Source organism: Chinchilla lanigera, unplaced genomic scaffold (assembly GCF_000276665.1).
Source record: "Chinchilla lanigera isolate Chin_1 unplaced genomic scaffold, ChiLan1.0 scaffold00074, whole genome shotgun sequence".
In the NCBI taxonomy this organism is placed as follows: Eukaryota; Metazoa; Chordata; class Mammalia; order Rodentia; family Chinchillidae; genus Chinchilla; species Chinchilla lanigera.
In genome coordinates, this window is record NW_004955475.1 from 232,872 (window position 1) to 250,581 (window position 17,710).

Here is a 17,710-nt window from a genome sequence, read left to right on the forward strand (position 1 = left end):
GGGGAATTAGCTCTTGCACTGTCCCGGGAGGCTTCCCGAGGCACCATGCAGGCTTTTTACCAAACTATTTTATCTAAAATAGTACGCTAAGATTCATTGCCCCCTACATTAACTGTTCATTTCAATACATCATCAGACATCAGCAATACAGTCATAGCAGCTATTCATTTATATTTTTGCATTCCTTCTTTCTTTTTTCTTCTTTCTCTCATCCCAGTCGTTCCTTCCTTTGGGCAATTTCTTTCCCCTTTCCTATCATCTATTGTACATTTTGATTTTTACCTAGTCTTTCAGGGTCCTACACCAAGGAGACAGTGTGATGTTTACCCATCTGTGTCCGATTTATTTCACATATGAGTATGATCTCTAGTTGCATCCATTTACCTACAAAAGCCTCGAGTTTATCTTTTTTAATAGCTGAGTAATACACCATTGTATAAAAATACCACATCTTTTTTTATCCATTCCTCAGTGGATGGGCATCTGGGTTGTTTCCAAGATATAGCTGTAACAAATTGTGCTGCTATAAACATGGGTGCACATATATCGCTGTGGTAGGATGTCTTTAATTCTTCTGGGAAAATACCCAGAAGGGGAATAGCTGGGTTAAATGGGACTTCCAATCCTAGTTTTGTGAGGAATCTCCAAATTGATTTCCACAGTGGTTTCACCCATCTACACTCCCACCAGCAGTGGAGTAGGGAACCCTCATATAAACTATGGACTTTGTTTATAACATGTCAATGTAGATTCATGAATTACAACAAATGTACAACTCTGTTGTGATATGTAGTTGTAGGGGAGACTGCATAAGCAGGATCAAGGTGTATATGGAAGGTCTCTGTACTTTATACTCAATTTTGCTATGTACCTGAACTGCTCTAAAAAGTAAAGTCTATAGTATAAAAATAATTTTTTGTGTGGCACTGAGTATTGAACTCAGAGCCTTCCATATGCTAGGCAAACACTCCACCACTGAGCTACATCCCCAACCCCTTCTTAGGTTTATTTTGAAAAAGGATCTCATTAAACTGTTCAGGCTACTTTCAAATTTGCAATCCTCCTGCCTCAGTCTCCTGAGTAGCTAAAATTAAAGGTGTGCGTCATCACATCTGGCCTTTAAAAAGAAATCTTTTTCTCTTCTAGGCCTAGAACTGATATAGCGTAAAATCAGACATACAGCCAAACCCTGCAGGTTGCCAATTTAGAATGCATGTTGAATTCACTGGACTGCTAGGTCTCTTATGTGAAAACAAGGTTAGGAAAAGGGGAGACCTTGATAACTGGAATATAAATACCAAAGTAGGACAGGTTTGAGACCCTAAAATCCAGCCTTCACTGAGCCTCCCTTGTCAGCAGAGGCAGCCCTTTCTCTCCAGTCTAATGGGGCTGGTCATACATGACTTGGGGACACTCTCAATATTTAGCTAATTTTTCTTTTTTTTTTTTTTTTTTTTTTTTCCGGTACCAGGAACCGAACTCACGACCTTGCGCATGCCAGGCAGGCGCTTTTGCCGCTGAGCTAAATCCCCAGCCCCTAGCTAATTTTTCTTAAGGTACACCAATATCACCCCTTCATGCCTCTGCATTTATTTCTAGATTCAGTTTCCTTTATGTACTATGGGACATAGAGTCAAACCTATGCATGTGAATTAGCTCTGTGGATGACAGATTATGACAGTGTTGATTGTGATACAATGTATATAATACAAAATTTGTCATTATAACCATTTTGAGTGTACAATTAGATGGCATTAATTCCATTCATGATGTTGTACAACCATCACTACCACCTAGTTTGAATATTTTTCACTACTCTGAACAGAAACTCTGAACCCATTAAGCAAATATTCCCCCATACTCCCAGGCCCTGGTTAATCTCCAATCAGCTGTCTCTATGATTTTGCAAAGTCTAGCTAATCCCATTTAAGTGAAATCCATCATTGTCCTTTTGTGCCTATATTATTTCCCTTAAAATAATGTCTTCAAAGTTGATCCATGTTGTAGCACGTGTTCAAACTTCAATCCTTTTTATGGTTAAATAATATTACAGTACTTGTATATACCACATTTTGTTTATCCTTTATCTGTTAATGGATATTTATGTAGTTTTCATCTTTTGGCTACTATGAATAATTCTGCAATGCACATAAGCATATAAGTATCTGTTTGAGCCTCTCTTTTCAGTTCCTTTGGGTATATATGTAGGAATAGACTTGCTCCCAGTAGACTTGCTTGGTCATACGGCAATTCTTTTATATTATTTATTTTTATACTTATTTATTGCTTTTTATTGTGGTGGGAATTGAACCTAGGGCCTCATACGTTAGGCAAGAATTTTAACAACCCAATTCTGTTTAACTTTTTAAGGAACTCCAAAACTGTTTTACACAGTGGCTGCTCCATTTTATATTCCTACTAGCAATGTACTAGGATTGCAGTTTCTCCATAGTCTCTCCAATACTTATTTTCTTGTTTTAAAAATTATCATCTATAATCATCATAGTGGATTGTTAGTGATTTGCATTTCTTTGACTGATGGTGTTGAGCATCTTTTCATGTTTTTCTTGGCTATGGCCACTTTTATATCTTTTCAGGAGAAACAGCTATTCAAGTCCTTTGCTTGTTTTTGTTTGTTTTGTTTTGTTTGTACCAGAAATCAAACTCAGGACCTTGTGCTTGCCAGGCAGGCACTTGTGCCACTAAGCTATATCCCCAGCCCTGCCCATTTTTAAATTGGGCTGTTTGTGTTTTTGTTATTGATTTTGAGACAGGATCTTGTTATGTAGTTCAGGCTGGCCTTTAAATTACTATGTAGTCCAGGCTGGCCTTGAACTTACTATGTAGTCCAGGCTGGCCTTGAACTCATGGAAGTCCTCCTGCCTCAGCTTCCCACATGCTGGGATTACAGGTGCCACCACACCTCTTTTTGTTGTTGAGTTGTACAAGTTCTTTACATATTCTAGATAGTAAATCCTTATCACATATATGATTTGAAAATATGTTCTATTCTGTAGGCTTCTTAGTTTTTTGATAATGTCATTTGATTCACAAAAATTAGTGTTGATGAAGGCCAGTTTATCTACTTTGTTCACTGTTCTTGCTCATACTTTTGGTGTCATACTCTAAGAATTCATTGCAAAATCCAAGGTCATGAAGATTAATTAACCTGTACATTTTCTTCTAAAGAGTTTTGAGGTTTTAGCCCTTAAATCTAGGTCATCAGTCCTTTTTCAGAGTTAATGGCATATGGTGTGAGGCAGGGAGTCCAACTTCATTTTTACATACAGAAATCCAGTTGTCCCAGCACCATCTGTTGAAGAGATGTATGGACTAGTAACCCTTGTCAAAAATCATTTAGCTCAGTAGTAAAGTGCTTGCCTATCATATGTGAGGCCCTAGGTTTGCTCCCCAGCACCACACACACACACACACACACACACACACACACACACACACGCAAGCTGGTATTTTTGTTCTTTTTCAAGATTGTTTTGTTCATGATGCCTAACAATGTGATGTGAATTTGAAGAATGGCTTCATTTCTGCAAAAGGGATGTTTAAAGTTTTGTAGATACTGCACTGAATCTGCAGATCACTTTGGCTAGTATTAACATCTTAACACTTTTTTTTTTTTTTTTTTGTCTTTTTGAGACAGGGTCTCACTATGCAGTTCAGGCTGGCCTTGAGCTCACTTTGTGGCCCAGGCTGGTCTCAAACTTGCAACAAGCCTCCTGCCTCAGCCTCCTGAGTGCTGGGATTACAGGCATGCACCACCACACCTGGCCTAACACTCTTAAATCTTCCAATTCATGAATATGGGGTGTTTTTCCATTTCTTTAGATCTTCAATTTCTTTTTTTTTTTGTTTTTTTTTCTGGTACCAGGAATTGAACTCACGACCTTGTGCTTGCCAGGCAAGCACTGTGCCACTGAGCTAAATCTCCAGCCCCAGATCTTCAATTTCTTAACTTTTTTTTTTTTTTTTTTTTGGTACTAGGGATTAAACCTAAGACATTGTACATACTGGTTGAATCTGTAGGTCACTTTGACTAGTATTAACACCTTAACAATATCAAGACTTCCAATCCATAAACATGGAGTGTCTTTCTATTCCTTTAGATCTTCTTTACTATGTTTTCTTATTTTATGTTTTGTTTTAATTTGGTACTAGGGATTGAACCCAGGGCCATGTACATGCTCTATCACTGAGCTACATCCCCAGATCTTTAATTTCTTTTTGTTTGTTTGGGTTGTTTTTGAGACAATGTCTCACTACATAGTCTAGGCTTGGCTTGAATTCACTATGTTGTGTAGGCCAGCCTTGAACTTGCAATCCTCCTGCCTCAGCCTCCCAAGTACTGGGATTTCAGGCATGTGCCACCACGCTGTTTCTCCTTTACTTTCTTTAAGCAATTTTTTTTTAGTTTTTATGGTCTTTCTCCTCTCTTGTTAAATTTATTTCTAGGCATTTTATTCCGTTAGATGCTATTATAAATGGAATTGCTTTTTAGTTAATTTGGGGTCATTCATCCCTAGTGTATAATTTTTATTTGTCGATCTTGGGCCCTGCTACTTTGAATTTGTTAGCTTTTTTTTTTTTGTATCTGAAATGTCTTTTCTACATGAAAATCAGATAATCATGTGGTTTCATTTCCTTTGTTCTGTAAATGTGATGTATCACCTTGATAGATTTCACGTTGAAGAAAAGACCTTGCATTCCTAGAGTAAATCCCATTTGATCAAGTTGTACAATACTTTTAATCTGTTGAATATGGCTTGCTACCATTTTGTGTCTGTATTTATAAGGGATATTGTTCTGTTATTTTCTTTTTTTTTTTTTTTTTTTTTTTGTTTGTTTTTCTCCGGTACCGGGAACCGAACTCACGACTTTGCGCTTGCCAGGCAGGCGCTTTGCCGCTGAGCTAAATCCCCAGCCCCTGTTCTGTTATTTTCTTATGATATATTTACCTGGATTTGGTAAGGTTAAAATTTTCAATATGGATATACTTATTAGCAATCCTGGATGTACTTGGTTAGCAGAGGAAACTACGAATATTTCTAAGAGGTGTTTCACTGAATTCAAGTAATACAAATGCAGGGTCTTGGATCCCACAGTCACGGACTTGGTCCCAGATGACTGGGAAAGAGTTTTAAAAACCACAAAAACCAAGAGGTGTTTTATTGATTGAGTGAAATCTAAACTGAACAGTAGTCTGTGCTAAATTAAGATGCTAGAAATTATATAGTACAACTTAGAGGAATCCAAATATTTGAAGCAATAAGAATATTGGAATTGATTGCTGGGCCTGGTGGTGCAGGCCCTAGCACTCTGAAAAGCTGATGCAAAAAGATAGTAAGTTCAAGCCCAGCTTGGGCATCTTAGCAACTCGGTGAGACCCTCTATAAAAATAAAAATTAAAATGAGTTCAAGATGTAGCTCAATGTGAAGGCTCTGGGTTCAATCCCCAGTACTGTGTGCGCGCACACACACACAGGAAAAAATGCTGGAATTGATTAATTATAGTAAACCATTCAACTCACCTTCTATATATATATATATATATATATATTTTTTTTTTTTTGGTTTTTCTCTGGTACCGGGAACCGAACTCACGACCTTGCGCTTGCCAGGCAAGCGCTTTTGCTGCTGAGCTAAATCCCCAGCCCCTCACCTTCTATATTAACATTCTTTTCATAAGGGCTTTGAAAAATATACTATGCAGTGTGGCAGAGAGTGGCTAGGTGATCTTAAACCTATTTCCTCTTCTTCCTTGTGATAAATTCATACATTTTCCAGTGCCCCTTGTAATTGAATATGCCCATTGTCTAAGTTCTAGCTAATGGAATGTGAGCGGAAGGGATGTGAGCTACATTCAGGCCTCGTGCCTAAAAACCTTCCACGTGGTCTTTTCCTGTTCTGTCTGGCTGGGATGGGTTTGACAGTATTACAATGGTGACCATGTTTTGAAGATTTCAATGGGGATGACAGGATCACCTCCAGAGGGAAGTTGGGTTTAGTTCCTATAATGTACAGCAGACCATAGCAGTAATTGGGATGGTTTGATCTGTGGGGATCAGTAATAATGACTAATTAAGCATGGTTTCCCTAGGACCAAAATAGATGATCAGACAAATAAAGTTCTACTTGTTATTACAACCCCCTCCACAAAAAACAATCTCCTAGCTTGGTAACCGAAGGCCCAATCTAATCACCAAAATGTAGAGTCCCAGTTTCTTCCCTTGTTCCTCTTGGAGGAAGGGGAGGATCCATCTGAACGACTGTGCTGCACTATTCACTAGTGTATGTGATAAAATCTCTGCTTTCCCAACAGGAACCTACAGGCAGGGTAAATTGTGATGGGGACAGGGAATATGTAGGCCTCTTGAAATACAACGGCTATGAATTTTAATCCCTATTGACCCAAATTGTCACTGTGGTCCACCAGTCTGAGGAGGATCATTTTATACAAGAAGTTTCGGCCTAAGTTCCTATCCTGGGTGCAGGAGAAATCCTATGGTGATTTCTCTATTTCCTGAACAATTACTGAAATACACACAATACAGATAGCATAACGGATAGAAGGGCTATAGAGAAAGAGCAAATTAGTGAGAGGAAAGGTCAGATTGAGGACCTCTTCTGGAAATCAACAGCAAATAATAAAATGATATGGCATATTTTTAAACAACTAAGATGGAAACTAAGATCGGAAGTGGTAGTATTGTGATGAGTCCCAGAGGCAGAGAAAAATAAAAATGGAAAAGTGGATTTATTTCGTAAGTGAACAGAGTATAGAACACCAAGTGCCCTGTGCAGCTGTGCAGCCCATAGTGATCTGTGTGTTAACTGTGCCATCAGGTCCATGAAGTTAGCTTTATACAAGCAGATCTAAAATACCCAAGTCAGCTGCCTGAACAGATGGGTCATACTCCTCCACCTGCGGCACTGCCATGCTTCCCCAACCTACACTTGAGGCCTCAGGGGGAGTTGCCTGTGACCACGCCACTAAGGGATACAATATTCATGTTTGGTTTCTAGCTAGTCCCACGTGATATGCTGGCATTTGCCAGAAGTGGCTAGCTGCAGGGTTACAGCCTCACTTAGAGTTGATCCCAAAGGACAGTGAGACATGAAGTTCTCCCAGTGGGGAAACCACCTGGTCACGTAAATGATCAGAAATATATACCTCTGATTCATGAGTAGTTGCTCATGACTTGGATACATAGTCAAGGACTTAGAAAGAATAGGATTGAAATCCTGTTAAGGAGGTCTGAGGAAACGGCACTTGGATGCCCCCCTTGGAATGGGCACACAGTGAGGATATTCATGTTCCACAAATGAGCACCAGAGACTCCACTTTGGAAGATCTCAGTCAGACAAGATATCCTGTTCTGTGGATGTCAGCTGACTTCTGTCCTGTCACCCTTTTCCTTGCCCAGCAGAGTCTTGAATAAAATGGCCATGGTGGAAAGCATGAGCTCCTCAGTAGGGACTTCTACCAAGGCCAGCCTGGTTACACCCATTGCTGAATGCCCAACCTGCCAAGAGAAGAGAAGCACCATGCGCATCTATGGACTATATCTTGGCGGCAGCTGATTACAGAGACAACACTAAGCGAAAAGCTGCCACTGGACCTCCAAAATTCTACCGGGAAGAAGCAGGCTGGGCAAACCGCTCAGCTGCAAACATGTGCTACAGTTTATGAAATGGGAGGAAAGCACAGGAGATAGAATCAACAGCCCAGAAGGCAGAGCCAAGAGCCATGGGGTATCACTCCTAAGCCTTGAAATCTAATCGAGATTTCCATTTTTCTAGCTGGATTTCAGACTTGTTATAGACCAATAACTCCTTTGTGTTCCCACCCTCACTCCCACCTCTATTTTTAGACTACAATGTCTGTAACAGTTATCTTATGCCTGTTCTACCGTTGTATGTGGGCACATCAGGAACAACTTGTCCTCGAATTCCCCAAATCTACACATGGAGAAAAATAGTATTCATGGAGCCATACTTAAGGAGTACACCCCAAGTACCACATTCACATCTGCACCTGATATCTGATATTCTGGACTTTCAGGTGGTGCTGTAATGGGATGAGAATTTTAGAGAACTTGGGAAGGGATGAAGGTGCCTTGAATCACTGGGGACCAGAGGACAAACCATGGTAGTCAGTCTCCAAGACTGTCCCCAATAACTTCTGGTATTCATACTCTAGTATAATCCCTTCCCCTGGAGTGTGGTCTGGAGCCAGTGACTTCTAATGAATAGATTATTGAAAAAGTAATGGGCTGTCAGGTTTTTTTTCGTTTGGTACCAGGAATCAAACTCAGGATCTTGCACTTGCCAGGCAGGCACCATGCTGCTGAACTACATCCCCGGCCCTGGGCCATCACTTCTGAGATTAGGTTATAAAGACCGACTTATGTCTTGCATGACGACACATTCTTTTGACTTCTTAGTCTCTCTGGCTCATCTCACTTGATTGCTCTGATGAAGCAAACTGATGTAAGCTGCCTTATGAAAAGATCCATACAGCAAAAGATCCACATGACTGGCCCACCACCAGCAAGAAACTGAATCCTGCCAACAGCGTGTGGGTGGGCTTGGAAGCAGATCCTTTTCCAGTTGAGCTGTAAGGTGACTACAACCCTAAGTGACATGCAACCCACCCTTCTATAGAAATTCAGCTAAGTTGTACCCAGATTTCTAAGCCACGGGAACGATGAAGGAAATGTTGCTTGAAGCCACTATGTTTTGGAGGTAATTTGTGACAGCAATACATAACTAAGAGACAGGCATGGAGCTTATGTACACCCTCAACAAAAGGGGCTGTACTTACCAAGGCCAGTAGGACTACAGCACTGAGTTCCCAACCTACCAATAACAGCAGAGATCAAGAGTCCCCATCATGCATTATTTCCGTGTGGCAGAATGGTTACTTGGACCCCATCTGACGTGCAGATGCTTAGATTCGCCAGAGACCATGAAAATACCAGCCCTACCAGGCTGGTATGCCTGGGCCTTGTCTGTTGACCTAGGTTTGTTTCTTGTGTCTGTCTTTGACTTTGTAAAGTATCTCATATGGAGACTGGCGCCCTGGATTGGGTTCGCAAGGGGTTGCTTCCTTCCCTATCAAATGTAAGTATTCCAAAGGTGAGACACCTGTCTCCCAACCTTTTCCTCATCCCTACAATTTCAGGTCTTCGGCAAAGCATGGTCTGTCTGCCCCTTCAGGGCCTCTTCGTCATGGACCTCCGACTTGGGCCCCACTGTCGTAGGCGGCACCCTATACTGATGAACGTGAAGCAGTGCAAAAGGAAATGAGCTCATGTGCTGAGTGTCTCTGCTGCTCCCGTCTGCCTCCTTCTGAGCCCACTATGCAGGCCTGGGCCTTGCCTTCCCTCCAGGAACTCCCAGGATGGGAACCTTGGGAGTTGGAAGAGAGACCCACCAATCCTAGTGTCTTAAGACATTTAAGGCACAGTGGAGGAATTGGTAAGGAGCGGGCAGGAGATCTCGGACCTGAGGGAAGTGTTTTACAGATGTTCCCTCTTTCCCTGTCACCGTTTCAGGGGCCTTCCTGATAGATGTAGCAATGTCTGGGAAGGTGCTAGCAGCAGGGCAGTGTTTTTGAAGTAGAAAATGACTTTAAAGGTGAGATGATACCCTCCACTTCCTGCCCTCATTCTCTGATCCTGCATTCATGGGGGTGGTGGTTGAGCTCTAAGCCACTCACTCTTCTAAGGGAGTATGTGGAGATGTGGAACCAAGAAAGCTCTCTGGAAGAGCTTAGATTTGATTCGAGACCCACAGGGTGATGGCTGCAGCCTCTCTTGCAAAGCTCATGGGAAAGGGACAGAAAGTACATGTCAGAATGTGATGGGGCAGGGAGGTACCAAGATAGGAAAGGCTGTGTGAAAACTGCTGAGGGCTGGGCCCACGCTCTGGAGGACCCGTGCCCTGGGCCCTGCAGTTCTCTAAACTGGGAGCTGCCCCATCCACCCTCTCTTCCTCGCCTTCCTGGCTGTCTTGGATTGGTAGTGAAGTGCCGAGACTGAACCCCTTCTTCCAATTTTTCTCTTCTGACCTTTTCATGATCAATTCCAGACGGATGAGCACACAAAAGGACACCCTTTTCCCCTTGACTGGCACCTAGAATCAAACTAGGCCCAGGAAACCAGTTTGATACTGCCCTCTGCCTTTCACTGTTGAGCTCGGAGCCCACAGAGGCTGGATGAGGCAGACTTCCCATCACTCAAACCTGCCAGAGGGTGGGCCTTCTCATTCATCACCAAGTTATCAACTGGAAATCCTGGGAGGGAGAAATGACCAAAAGGAACTTCTCAACACACAAATGAGGAAGGGCAAAATAGCATGGCAGTGTGCAAAGTGCCCGGGCTAAGGGTCAGAACCCGGCCTTTAGTAGGTACTAAAGGGAAAAGCCCTTGAAGACCCAGGCATGACAGGAAACTTGCTCGCTTAAGTAAAAGTTCCTTATTTTTTCTCCTCTATGCCCTTACATCCTAGGCAGACTCCAAACACGGAACACTTAGGACCACAAAGAATGGTTAAGGGGCCCTTTATGAATCAGACACAAGTTGTTTAGTCTTGCCTGAAAACACGTTTGCAGACAACCACAACATGTAAATAGTCTGGGGATGATCCTTGATCTAGCTCAGGACCCACACCTTAGACTTCGAGGGCTCAGCAGGGAGAAAAATCTGTCCAGCTACAACGGGACCATTAATAAGCTTGAAACCATTATTCCAAGTGAAAGACGCCAGACACAAAGCATCACGTATTTTATAATTTCATTTATATAAAATGTCCAGAGTATGCAAATGGGGAGTGGGGGAAGAAAGCAGGAAGGACACCTAAAGAATGGAGATTTTGGGGTGATAAAAACATTCTAAACTTTTTTGCAGTGATAGTTGCACAGCTCTGAATACTAAAAGCCACTGAATTGTACACTTCAAGTAAGTGAACTTCATGGTATGAGTTTTACCTCAATAAAGCAGTTTTTAAAAAGCGAACGGAGAAATTGCAAATAACCACATATCTGGGCTTTGGTCCCCATTCATGAGGGGCAGAATGAATGGAAACATCAGGGATGAGTCCCTGAATGTGGCCTATGGATTAGACAGGAAAAAGGAAGATTATATATATAATCTTGATTTTGAGGGTAATGAAACATCACAGTTTTAAGCAGTAGTGACAAGATCTATACTTTAGAAATAACTGACTCACCAAATTACATATTTAAAACAGCTGAATTTTATGGTATGGAAATTGCACCTCAATAAAGCCATGGGGGAAAAAAAACTCTCTCTGGAAACCAAAGGACAGCATGGAGAATACCAAGCTGGGGAAAACTGCTGTGCAGGGTAGAGGAGTGGCCCAGAACCCCCCTCGGGAAAATGACTTGGGGGAGTACTAGGATGTCTTGCCCAAGGTTAAGCTGGTAGGACACAGTCCAGGGCTCCCTGGCCTTGGCCCCAGCACGCCTACTAGCACTATAGCTGCTCCACTGACAGGTAAGGGAGGCACCACTCTCCCCTTTAAAGAGAAAAGCACTTCAGAAACGTGTTTCCAAAAAATGTTGCTAAGGGTTTTATTTCTAACAAGAGGAAAATAATAAAATAAAATTAAAATAGGCTTCAGTTGGAACCGAGTTTCTTGTTTTGTTTTTTTCCTTTGAACAAATTAATTACACACCAACAATCTTTTTTTATTACAACAGGAACCCAGGAGGAGGAAAGGAGATAGGGAGGACAGGGAGGAGGGTTGAGGTGGGTATGAGGACAAGCACCAAAAGCTTTCTTCAGATCACAGGGAGCCCTGTTTAGCCCCCCGCCCAACCAAATTCCTTTAAAATAAAAAAAAAAAAAACTGTAAGCACAGCTATGTGAAGTTTCCTCCTCCTGGGTGGAACAGTTAGGGGAAGGAGAAAGGAGGAAAAGGATAGAGGAAGGGAAAAGGAAGGAGGCAAGAGAAGGCGAGGAAGAGGGGAGATTAGTGTAGCACGGCCTGGCCAGGGCCAGAACTGGGGAAAAAAAGAAGAGGACACCCCCCACCCCCAGCTTGCATATGCACTGGCCTTGTCTCTGGAATGGTGCTGGCCCAGTCCCCGTTGCCCCCCTGCCCACCTGCCCATTTGTCTGTCTCAGGTGTCTGGGAATGCTGGTTAGAGGTTACCAGGGATGGGGAACTCCAGGGGCCAGCCCCCAGGAGCTGAGGTCTGAATACCTTGGAGTCGAAATATAAAAGTCCAAAGACTTGGGGGGGGTGTTAGGGAGGGGGGTGGCCTTCCCCCCTACTGGCCCAACTCCAAAAAGCAGGCTTGATGGTCAGAAAGAGGATCCTTGAGGCCAAGGCAGGGGGTGTCTGTTGGGGTCTGTGCTAGGCTCAGCCACTGTCACGACTGTTGCTGAGGTGGCTGCTGTGGGCAGGGCAAATGCAGCCGGGAAGTCAGAGTAGAAAAAGGGGCAGAGGGGCCTGAAGTGGCCCCTAGCGCCGGTTCCAAGTCATCCTGGTTCTCCTGGGTGCTGGGGCTGGCAGTGTTGGGGAGAGGTGCAGGGGGGGCCTCACCCCCAGTCTCCTCCTCCAGCTCCTCTTCCTCCTGGGCTTCCTCGGCCTCTGGCCCTGAGCTCCGTACCCTCTTTGGCTCTAGCTCCTCTCGAGCTGGGTCATCGCCCTCCCCACCCCGATCCACCTTCCGCCGCCGCCTCTTCTCCAGAGCCCGGCCCCGCGCCCGACTCCCATGGCGCTCTGCCTTCTCCAGCTGTGATCACGGACATGCAGAGAGATAGGTGGTGGGCCAGACATCAGGCCTAGGGCCCCCGTCTGCTTGGCCTGACCTCCTCCCCAGCCCGTGACCCTCTCCTCACCTCTAGAAGTGTGTGGATTCGCTCCAAGTCTGGAGGCTGCCCAGCCTGCAGCAGCTGCCAGATGCTGTGGTTCTCATCCAGGGTCACCTCAAGCAGGTCCCCCTCCATCATTAGTTCCTCCAGGGGGGCTCGGGTTGCCTCAGGCAGTTCCAACACAGGGCCCGTCAATTGTGGCAACAGTGAGGACAGCAGTTCCAGATCTAAGGGGTGGGTGAAGGGGTAGACAGGGACACAAGACGGGTTAGAGGCTGCCCTTGATCTTCTCCCCCACCACTGTGACAGAGTTGAAAACCACAGGGGTCGCTCTGGTGATATCCAGTCAACAGCCTACCCACACCACATCTAGACCTACCTCTCTTACCTGAGCCCTCCTCTGGGGTCACCTTCTCAGGACTGGTCACACCATCTCCATTTTCCAGCAAGCCCTGGGCCTGCCAAGGAGAACAAGAATGGGTAAGGGTAACTGAAGAACCAGGCCTTGCTCTTTCTCCCCGAAACCCAGACCTGGGGCCTTCCACCTCCTAGAGGGCAGACACAGCTGACAACAGGGAGCAGTCTGGGGATGTGGAAGATACAGAATGGGGCCGGGAGGCTGGGCCAAAGCAGTGTGAAAACTGGAGCACAGGGTCAGAGCTGGAGCCTCAACAGTGGTGGGGGCTAGGAGACAGGCATTTGAGGACAAGAGCTGGGCTGCGCAGCTCACCTTAGTTATATCCTTGCCATTGCCCTCTCTGAGAGAGTCAGAGGCGAGGGCTGAAGGGTAAGTTGGGGGCTCCTCGGGCCTGGGTTCAGCCTGTAGCCGTTGGCGGAGGTCAGCCAGCCGTCCCAACAGAGCAGTCACGTCCTCAGAGGCTAGAGCCTGCCGGGCACGGCCTTGCCAGCTGATGGCCCTCTCCGTGAGGCACTGCAAGGCCTCGCCCTCGGGAAGCCGCACAGGCAGTCTCTGCAGGGCTACCAGCAGTGCCAGGATGGTCTCCAGGCGTGGGCGCCGTGAGCGCATGCACAGTGGGCACAGGAATTTGGTGTCCCATTCCCACCAGGCCAGCAGTGGGGATGAGGTGGGACTGGGCCTCGGGGAGTTGAGGAGACGGGGCACTGACACACACCTCCCATGGAACCAGTCCTGACACAGGTCACACTGCAGAGCTCCCACCCCGGCTGGCACTTGCCCACACACACAGATGGAGGTTGCAGAAGAGGCTGTGGTTGACGATGCCAGAGGACTGGGTTTGGCTGAGTTGGTACGACGTAACTGCAGGATACCTTCCTTTTCCTTTAGTTCCCCCTCCTTGAAGGCCACGATCTGCCATGCCCAGGACAGGGGGAGAGTAGGTCAGCAGCTGTTCCCTTATATTCTCTGGCCCCTTCAACACCCCACTCCCGAAGTTGGAGAACTGAAGCTCAGGGAACAAGAAGTCTGCCCACGGTCACCGGGCTCAAACACTCTGTCCTTGCCAAGCTCTTCACCCATCTGTGTCTAAGCTTCTTACCACAGAGCCCGGGTCCCTGAGGTCCTGCGCAGACAGCCCCAGCAGCTCTGTGTCAGATTTGTACAACCCCAGCTCCTTCTCCATCCACCGGCTGCGCTTGGTGCTGTCTGAGCCGGCGTCTGCACACGGGCAGAGCACCTGAGGCAGGCAGACAGAGGGAGAATGACCAGGCTTCCCTACTGCCCACACCCTCTCCACTCCTCCCCTCTCTGGTGCCCTCCTCCAAAACAGCTCATGTTCTCATATGAGCGATCTGCAACAGCCAGTCCAGGTGAGGAGAGGCTGTGGGTCAAAGAGCCAGGCCTCACCTCCAGCAGTGTGTAGCAAGAATTCTTCTTGAGGAAGGTCTTAGAGGCCTTCTCCCTCCAGGAGTGGGCTGTCAGTACCTGCAGCTCCAGCTGTCTCAGCTCCTCCAGCCCCACAGGGAGGTCCCGGCCTACAGCCACCAGGCCCTCCAAGTCATCCAAACAGGGGTAGTGGTCACCATTCTAGGGATGGGGGTGAGAAAAGGCCAAAGTTCAATGTACCAACACCTGAGCTTTATTCCACACCTGGGCCCAAGCTAGCAAGATGGACTGGACTCAGTCTGAAGGCAGAAAATGGGTATCGTCCTAAGGACCGCATATTTGGCTTTTTCCCACATGCCTACCTCCACTGACTCAGCCCCAGATATCCAGGTAGCCTCCCAGACCACCTGCTTTCTGTTCTGGTTTCTCTTCTACTTGCCTCGAAGCACACGCCCTTCTCCACTCTCATACCACCTGCCTCCTTGCCCTGCTATCTGCATCTTTTTGTTTGTTTTTTTCTGGCACCGGGAATTGAACTCACCACCTCGCACTTGCCAGGCAGGCACTGTGCCGCTGAGCTAAATCCCCAGCCCCCCTGCTATCTGCATCTTAACCAGCACTCCCACTTCCTTTAGGCCAGCCTTTAACTCCTCACACTGCTCACCACGCACTATTTGCCTCCTTACAATGTGCCCCATGCCCCCTCCTCCCTCTAGTCCACCCAAGGTTTGGGGTGTGTTTGGGAGCAACTCACTTGGATTTCATCCACATCAGCAATCCAAGCCCGGGCCTTAGCAAGAGCCTCCTTGAGAGCCTGGATGTTCGGCAGGTGAACAGGGATGTTTTCCGCTTCGCGGATTATGGCCTCGAGTGTGGCTGGTGGATGCTTCTGCCTAAAGGTAGGGAAAAAGAGGAACTCAGTCTGATATGGTTTACTGACCAGAAGCCCAGCCTGACCACCAGATCTATCTGCATGAACTCCATGGATGCTTGTTATTCTTGCTGCCACTTGGGCCTACTTGCTTGTATCCCGTCTATGGATGGCTGCCAGTTCTGCTTCCTCCAGGGTGCGCACGCCCATGTATCCTTCTGCCATAGCTCTCACGCTCTGCTTGTCTGCCAGTCTGTCAAGTCTGCTGGCAGCGCCTACACACACCACGTGTGTAACCTTCAGCTTTAGTCTGTCGGACTGCCCATGTGTGATGTCTTTCTATGAACATCTGCCCATCTGCCTGTTACTTGTACTTCTATGCACCTGCATATGCCAGCCTACAGGGCTAGTCCTGTACGCAGTAAATCACTCCTTCTCCATCAGCCCATCTTTGCCTCTCTGTGCATAAGGAGTTTAGGAGAAAAAAAAAAAAAAGCCAAGACAGAGAATAGAAGTGGGGAGGAGAACCCCTACACCAACATAAGAACTGATGTTCAAGGCCACCCATGGCTGTCATCTTTAGTTTATCCACTAAACTCTGAGGGGTGTATTAGGGAAGAGAAAAGAAGAACTGGACCTACCTGGCTTCCAGGCAGAGGTGAGCTTTCTCTTCCCAGCGTTCTGCAATGGTCAGAAGCTCCTGAAGCTCAGCCTGGGCCTTATCCACAGCAGGGCTGGGGGCTACACTGGCGCCTGCAACCAACAGTCCTCGCATGACAGCCAGGGTGCCCCTTCGGGCTGATGGGGCCAGTGTGCGTTTTACCTCATCCAGCCATCGAGCCTGTTCCACTTGCCGCTGGAGCTGCTGGGCCTCAGGCACTTCTACCCCCAGCTGCTGCCCCTTCTCCAACAGGGACTGCAACAGCCCCGGACTGGAGGGCAGCGAGGCTAACGCCTCATGGGCCTCAGCCTGGTAGGCCTCCACTTGTTCCAGAATACCCTACCAAAACACAAGATGAAGAACAAATACTTTAGCTGAGCCCACTTAGAGATCATAACACATACCCTTGCCTCACTACTTTCTTCTCCTCCAATCTTTTGGAAAAAGGGAGTTTAATACGGGCTGGGTTCTCTTTCTCCAAGCTCTAAGACGTGGTTCCTAACACTGACTGCTCGTTAACATGCCGTGGGGGAGTATGCTAAAAATATACACTTAGACCCCACTGTTAAAGACTCTTAATAGAGGTTCACCAGGAATCTGTGTTTCATTTGTCTCTATAAAGGACTCTGACCTCAGCACCAAGAAACCCTCTGCCCTAAGAAATGCTACACTAGGCTGTCCTTACACAAACTCTAATGCTCATACTGGTGTCCACTGCCCTCTCCATCCCACTTCCCTCTACATTCATGAACTTTGCTCAACTTTCCAGGTCCAACAAGTACCTTTGTGAACTCTCCCTCCTCTACTTCTAGTAAACCTTCCCTTGACTCTGTATTCTTTCCTCGTTCCCTTGGCACCAATCCCTCAGATCCTGCATCTAAGAGGCAGCTGCTAGAACCCAGCATCACCTGCTATTTTCTCACATGTACATCCTGTCTCCCCAAATACTTTAAGCTTACTAAGGGAGTTCTAAATGGCCTGCTGCTCAGGTTCCTGGATCCCCTAAATCCCTCAGCAGCCCATCCCTCCTCACCTTGACATCCCCAATCTGGTGCATGGCACAAGGCAGGTTGTTCATCTGGTCCAGAAAGGCCCGGAGCTCAGCCAGGGTCATCTGTAGACCAGCCACCCTGTGGGGGCTATGGAGTTTCACATGTTGGCTTTCAGGGACAAATCCAGTCCCCTCCCTCCATCTCCTTACTAAGACTCACATCTTTCCTCACCACACCAATCCACCTTGATCTTGTACCTCAGAATTCTCCCAACTGCAAGGCCATACGAGAGGGTTTTAAAATATATGTTCACAAGATGAAGAAAAAAATTAGGAGAGGAAACGGTATGTTTTTTCAGGAGTAGAGAGAGCTTAGAAACTAACTGATGATAACAAAAGCTGCACTTTTCTTCTGCGCTGGGGATGGAACCAGGACCTTATACATGCTAGACAAGCACTCTACCACCGGCTTGCACCTCCAGCCTCTGAGTTTTTAATCCATCCTCTACTATGAACCCAAAGC

General features: G+C 46.3%; 1 protein-coding gene across 7 annotated transcripts in view; it reads right to left on the reverse strand.

Moving 5' to 3' along the window:
- Positions 1–10,794: 10,794 nt before the first annotated feature.
- Kdm5c (lysine (K)-specific demethylase 5C) overlaps positions 10,795–17,710 on the reverse strand; it is a 34,399-nt gene continuing 27,483 nt past the window's right edge. For 3 of the 7 annotated variants that reach the window (XM_005401482.2, XM_005401478.2, XM_005401477.2), the window contains 9 exons: positions 17,230–17,335; positions 16,177–16,535; positions 15,419–15,557; positions 14,686–14,865; positions 14,378–14,515; positions 13,591–14,190; positions 13,240–13,318; positions 12,888–13,087; positions 10,795–12,781 (listed from right to left, as the gene is read on the reverse strand). In XM_005401482.2, the coding sequence (XP_005401539.1) occupies positions 12,416–12,781; positions 12,888–13,087; positions 13,240–13,318; positions 13,591–14,190; positions 14,378–14,515; positions 14,686–14,865; positions 15,419–15,557; positions 16,177–16,535; positions 17,230–17,335 (2,167 nt within the window). In that variant the 3' untranslated portion in view covers positions 10,795–12,415. The remainder of the gene's footprint in view (positions 12,782–12,887; positions 13,088–13,239; positions 13,319–13,590; positions 14,191–14,377; positions 14,516–14,685; positions 14,866–15,418; positions 15,558–16,176; positions 16,536–17,229; positions 17,336–17,710) is intronic. The other 4 variants (XM_005401483.2, XM_005401479.2, XM_013502867.1 and 1 more) reach the window with 3 other exon arrangements.